Below are 6,771 nucleotides of genomic sequence, written 5' to 3'. Positions count from 1 at the left end.
AGTATACTTATACTTTAAAAATGTTCTCTCTGCATTAAAAAGCAATGTGAACTCAGGGAAGAAATTTGGTGGCAACAAAAGCAAGGTATAAGTGTGGCCGTAGAAGGACAGGTCTAGGCAGAACTGAGAGTCACTTCCAAGGCAGAAGAGAGAAATTGTTGCTTAAATATTTGAATATTAATAGTGGGACAAGGGAAAGGAGGAAGCCAAGAAATGAGTGGGTGAAAAGGCCAAGGCTCTGCATTGCCCCCAGGGAACCACAAGGAAAACGTTGCTGCAGAGATTCATTACTGGCTTTTGTGGCAAACACAGCAGTTTGATGTGACTATTATTTCCAAAGTAAATTCAATATTCATAATTTAGTTGAGTTAATGAATTAAGACTCTACTCTTTCTCCATTTGCATCAAGTCTTATGTGGACCCTCTGTTTTCCCAGAAGGCAATGAATGCTAGGAAGGATTGCTAATTGCCAATAAAATGCTGAATTTACTAAACTGTAGAGCCTCATCCCTGTTGTCAAAACTATCCATTCAATATCTTTCTTGGGTTTGGGCTTATGCAGGGGGCTGCTAGTTGGCAGGAGAATGGAACACAAGGATCTTAGCATTTGGTCAGAAGTGGGAATGACATGGCCAGGGAGTGCTGGTCTTGCACACTAGTTTTATTCATTTTGTTTTATCTACAAGCATTTAATAACTATTTAGTGTCCCATCTTTAATAACTGAAGGTATGTTTTCCTTATTTGTCATTTCTGGTCTTGATCATATTGACAGATCCTTTTTGTGAGGTTGACAGAGGTGGGGGAGAGATCAAATTGGGCTTGAGTTGGAGATACCTTTATACTAATTCACTATCCTTACAGGTTGGTGTTTCATATTCAACTGTCCTACATCATTGCAAAGTTATTTATTCTGACAGTCTATAAGTATATAACCTCTCACCAAATAAATGTTTAAGTATTACCAATGTTTTCAGAGCACACAACCAGCATGGTATTTCTTCTAGGTAATGTTTTTGTGAATTTATCTAGATATATAATAGGAAAATAGGGACACCCTCTGATGAATACCAGAAACTGGACACTCTGTTGGCCAGGGATGGTAAATGGCAGGGCAGGGGGCCTGATCAGAGGACAATTACAAGCAATGACGTTAGAGGCTGGAAGTGGCACAGACACCAGTCAAATCACTGAGTGCCATGAAGAACCCCAGGAGATCGGCAGGCTACAGTGCCATACAGCACACATTAGAAAGAACATCACTCTTGAAGATGACTAACAGGTGCTTACCTCCGAGCGGAGGGGAAATTCTGGGCTCTGGCCTGATTTGTTCAGAACCAAAGTCAAAAGTCTGAGTTTCCTCGTTGCTATTGCCATCTTCAATTCCATCAACAATCCTGGGTCAAGTACAGGAAATCAGTTAGCTGTGCACTTACATTTATGAGTTCCAGAACTTATATAAGACCTCTAAGACATTTCGTGTTCAATTTCTAAATTCTGGGTGCTACAAAGTTATGCCAGCCCCATAGTAACCGCTTTCTGAGATGACTATTGGGGGCCTGACTTCTAGTTCTGTACGTATAACATGCACTTCAGAGTTTGAAAACAAGTTTTAGAAGGAAGCATAAGCCATTTAAGGATTTCTGTACTTTTTATAACTAAAATTATAAAATTTGGGACATATGGTATGGCATAAAATATAATACCAGAGTTAATTGCATTTAGAGTTTATTCACTTTAAAATGTGGCAATTAGGAACTTTAAAATTATATATGTGGCTCACATTTTAGCTTACATTTTTATTTTTGTTAGACATTGATGCTATATAAATTTGATTTATTTATTCTAAGATTTAAAAATCAGGTTAATACACACACACACACACACACACACACACACACACACACACACAATTTTACCTCCATCTAAGAGAAAACACTTTAACTTAATGACTGAAACATCACAGAAAACAAGTTCAATGATACCTCTAGACAAAGACCTAAAACTACCTATTTGAGTGTTAAAGAATTTCATTTATTTTCTCAATATGTTTGTTGTTGTTATTCTGGGAACTGAAGCTATGGCCTCATGAGTGCCAGGCAAATGTGTTCCACCTAGCTCCAGCCCCAGCCTGAGTGTTTAAATCACTGAGAGTAGTTGAGTCTTTTTCCTTGGTAAATGGTATCTAGTTTGCTCACTGCTGAATGCAAGTATGTTGTAGAAAATGTATACAGAAAGGCAACACAATTCAAAAGCAAAAGTCCTCAGTCATTTACTGCAGCTATAAACATTTTGACAAGTGTCCCTGCAATGTTCTTCATCGAAAAGAACACTCACTCATGGGACCAGCGTGCGATCCTAGTGTCCCTTCTCTTCCAGCTCTGAGACTTTTCTAACTAAAAGTTGTCATGCTTTCTTCACGTTCAGCCTAATGTGCAATACACAGATGCTGTAGTGTCTTTTCTGCAAGTGGATAAAGAACTAATGTATTAGAGCCATCATTTGGTTTACAAGTAGAGAAAGAATTTGAATCCAGCTTCCAGTCCTTACTGCTGCTGAGGTCTTTGACAGAATGTTTAAGTCTTAAGTTTTATTTTTACAACATTATAGGAAGAAATAACATAAATGACTTCTCAGGACTCCAGGAAGACTAGGTACAAAAATGAATGGAAAATCACCTCACAAGGTGCATGGACCCTAGGAAGCATTCAGGATATTTTCCTCATGTGGGTGTTCAGCTGGTGGGGTTCTAATGGTTCTCATTGCCTTCCTGGAATCACAGCATGGGTTTTCTACCATCTTAATCTCCTGTAGTTGATTCTAAAGTGACTTTATTTTCAGTGCAAATAAAACTAGCTTTATTAAAAAAAAAAACAGAAATAAAACTAGCTTCAGTTATGCACAATAACAAGCCGAATATCATGAAAAGGACAACAGCCTGCAATCATTCATCATATCAACCTGTTGTTCCATAAAGACTTGGGGGTTAAGGGGTAACACTGAAGGATCTTGCTCTCTTCAATTTTTATTGTGAATTCAAATATAAGTTGCATTATGATAAGTAGAGATAAATTAGTACAAAAGAAGAAGTGATGAATATTTACTGGAACCCATTTAAATTATTGTAAGTATAATTTTCATAGCACACAATACACAGAAATTTGAGTATATATGGTTTAAAAAATGCACACATGGTTCAGGAAAACTGAACAATTGAAGTTGTAAACTTATGGGACAGAAAGGCTCAAAAGGCCAAATAATTTATTAGGCATGTATGTGAGCACATGCAGAAGTGTGGGTGCTCACCTGGGAGGCTGCTGTGCTGGTAAACTCTTACCTTGGACTGAGCTCTGGGGTTCCAGCACTATTCAGACTGCAAAGCTGCACTCTCAGGTTCTTCTCTTTCCTTTGGCCATGGTGTGGTGGCTCAGCCTCTTGCTTGGCTTTCGGGGAGTTAGCAGTGGAGACTCTGATGGGTGAGTGGAAAGGTACTGTCCCTGAGGCTAGTTGCTTTAGGCTTAATCCTAGGTAGCTCTTGTTGCCTACAGTCTTCTTGTGGCGTGAAGCAGAGGGTCCCCTTGTGTAGATAGGAGAGAGGGAGGTGGTCTCCTCTTCCTTCACCTCCTCCTCCTCCTCCTCCTCCTCCTCATCTTCCACAATGGCTGGCAGTCTCTTGTTGATGCTTCCATTCCCCTTGGGCTCTGCCTAGATCAGTGGACAGTACAGATTAGCACAGATTGCCAAGAGGCACATCGCTCATACCAGAGGTTCTACTGAAAAAGATCCAATTCCTTAGAGACTAGTAAACCTTTGCACATTGTGCTATTATTTTCCAAGTTTTAAAAGGTTCCCTAGTTTTCATCCCCAGGTTTACCTTTTCTGCTTTCCTAGTTTTAACCCCCAATCATTCACTTAGACCTTAAAAATATTCGGGTGGAGAGCTGTGTGAAGATGTATTGTACATGCTTCACACCTAGATTTACTTAGCTACCCACTCATAATCAAAATAGATGGCACTCTTTTAGGAATATGGACATTTTAATTTTATTGCAGGGTCTTGGGTTGTAGGATTTAAGGCTGCAATGTCTTTAAGAGGAACCCACACTTGAGAATATAAGTCTTTATATTGGACTTCATGGAAACATGAAGCATCCTTGGCTTCCTTGCTTCTAGCTCCCCTTGTTTTTATAAGTCACTAACAAGATATAGAGCAAATTCCTGCTCCTTTGGAGAACCTTGAGATATGTAGGAAAAACAGTCTTTCCAGAATCCATCCCAAGAGCACCATGCTGTGAACCAGGGCATTCAATCTCATCAGTCAAGTAAGAGATGATAGGAGAGAAATAACTGATGTAAAGCGAGAACAGGGGTGGAAGAGGCTAGCCCCTCTCAACTATAATAACTGAAGTGAAGGCAGAGTAGCGGGTAGAAGAGGCTAACCCCTCTCAACTATTGCAATGTTTCTTGCTTAGACCCAGACATGATCTCTGGACATGTTCACTAGTCAGTTTATTTCCAGAAAATAAATTCATTCTTCTGTGCTTCAGTTTCCTTTCAAGATCCAATTGTGTATATACACTAAACAACAGTTCCTAATGAAAATAATAGTTAACACTGAAAACACCTAGGATTATTATTTAAGTTTCATGAGCTGCCATGATGATTACACAACAAGTACTTGGTTTATTGGTGTATTTGGATGTGTGGTATCTATAACAGTTACAATAAAACAACAAAAATACTGTGGTGACTTCAAGACCCTAGCTCATTTACTTTAGGTGTTAGCCATAAAATCCAATAAACCATTAGTTCATTCAATTTTTTTGTTAATCTTACTACATAAAAATTTTTGAATAAAATAATGTTCCTAGCTACATATTCTTTCTAGCTACATATAATTATTCTAATTAATGTTGAAGCTATGCATTCTTTATTGTAAAGTCATGGTGCCGCTTTTCTTTGTTTATTCTGTTTTTAATAGCATTTAAAACTTTGTGCTTTAACAAAAATTGGACCCTCATGGAATTATACAGGATCACTGTGTACTTTTATTGTAGAACAGAAAAATTAGCTTGCCCTGCTAAAGACACAACAGGGCAAACTTATCAAAGAAATGAAAAACCTGAGTACAATCTCTAATTAGGTCTGTTTACACTGGCATTGACAATTTATTCATTCCTTATTTGAAAAAGTCTCCATTGGTTCTAATAGAATCCTCTGACTGATAACTTACAAAATGTTTGTACTTATGTGAGTTCATTTAAGTCTCATAATTATACTTTGTCAAGGAGTCTTGGTGCCTTGAGCAAGTTTCTGGGAAACTGACTTTTACAATTAAGATGACAGATACTACTTATACCAAGAATTCATTCTCCTACAAGCATTATTGTAGACAAGACCTAAACGTGTGCTATTATTAGATAGATAGCCTGTCATTAGTCTCTATTTAGGAGAACTGGGGTGTGGTTCAAATGAGAAATGTTCCTGATGTTCTCAGATGTTTGAACACCTGGCTTCCAGTTTGTTGCTTGCTTGGGGAGGTGATGCAGCCTGCTGGAGGAAGTACATTAGTGGGGCTGAGCTTTGAGAGTTCATAGTCTTGCCCTAGTTCCAGTTTGCTCTCTCTGTTTAGTGTTTGTGGCTGAGGATGTGATCTTTCAGCTTCATGCACTGGTCACCATGCCTGCATGTGGTCATGCTCCCTGTCATGATGGGCCCTCATCTCTCTGCAACTGTAGACCAAATAAACTCCTCCTTCTATAGGTTGTCTTGGCCATGGGGTTTTACCACAGCAACGGAAAAGTAACTAAAACAACTAGTTACTTTCTTCAGGGCATCTGTGTGGAGCACCTGCTTCTCCATGTTGCTGCAGTCCTCTTATACACTGCCAAGAAGTTCTACTACAGAGCTCTCCTTTCACTGCGGTACTTTTCTTCACTGACTGTCAAATACTTTCATGAGGCTGCACTGGGATTTTGATAGTCATATTTAAAGGAATCTCAAATTGGCTTCTTGGTATTCTGCTAGAACTGCTGCTTCAGACTCACAAATGTCTGGTCAAATGGTCTAAAATGCAGGACAAAGTCTTGTGCTAAGTGTATGGTTACACATGTTCCTGAAGTCCTAGGCCTTACTTTCTAGCTATAACCTTGATAGGAACATAATCCTTATGAATCATGGCTTTCTTATCTTCAAATTAGGAATAGAATGAAGAGAATATTAAACATTGAACATTAGATTATGTGAATTAGCTATTAAATAATATACAATTAAGTACTCAATATTTAAAACATTAGGAACTGTAACCTGGAATTTTGATTTAAAGTAATCTTTTTCTCCCTTAAGGTTTTTGGTTTTTGTTTTTTGGTTTTTTGTTGTTGTTGTTTTTTGTTTTTTTGTTTTTCAAGACAGGGTTTCAATGTGTAACAGTCTTGTTTTTTCTGGAATTCACTTTGTAGATCACACTGGCCTCGAACTCATAGAGATCCTCTGCCTCTGCCTCTGTCTCCCAAGTGCTAGATTTAAAGGCGTGTGCCACCACTGCCCAGTTCTTACGTTGTTTTTTGACAGAGAATTTTAGGATAGCAATAGAAATGAACCAGGACAGTGATGATGATGAAAATGGCATCTACACCAGGGTAGAGGCTGGTTACTACTTCTTATACAAGCTTTCCTTCTGTCTTACTTAAAAGGTTGTTAGCAATCACTGGGACTATTGGCAACAGACTGTCCTAGGTAGCTTTAATTATCAACTTGATACAGCCAAGAGTCAT

At 38.5% G+C, this 6,771-nt stretch overlaps 1 protein-coding gene across 3 annotated transcripts in view; it reads right to left on the bottom strand.

The window, feature by feature from the left end:
• Positions 1-6,771, bottom strand: part of Kcnh8 (potassium voltage-gated channel subfamily H member 8) — a 138,976-nt gene that overhangs the window by 16,442 nt on the left and 115,763 nt on the right. For all 3 annotated transcript variants that reach the window (XM_059281638.1, XM_059281640.1, XM_059281639.1), the window contains 2 exons: positions 3,336-3,703; positions 1,289-1,395 (listed from right to left, as the gene is read on the bottom strand). In XM_059281638.1, the coding sequence (XP_059137621.1) occupies positions 1,289-1,395; positions 3,336-3,703 (475 nt within the window). The remainder of the gene's footprint in view (positions 1-1,288; positions 1,396-3,335; positions 3,704-6,771) is intronic.

The sequence above is a fragment of the Peromyscus eremicus genome, chromosome 16_21 (genome assembly GCF_949786415.1).
Source record: "Peromyscus eremicus chromosome 16_21, PerEre_H2_v1, whole genome shotgun sequence".
NCBI classification, from domain to species: Eukaryota; Metazoa; Chordata; class Mammalia; order Rodentia; family Cricetidae; genus Peromyscus; species Peromyscus eremicus.
The sequence above is the reverse complement of the archived record's forward strand: the minus strand, read 5'-3'. Positions and strand labels throughout refer to the sequence as shown.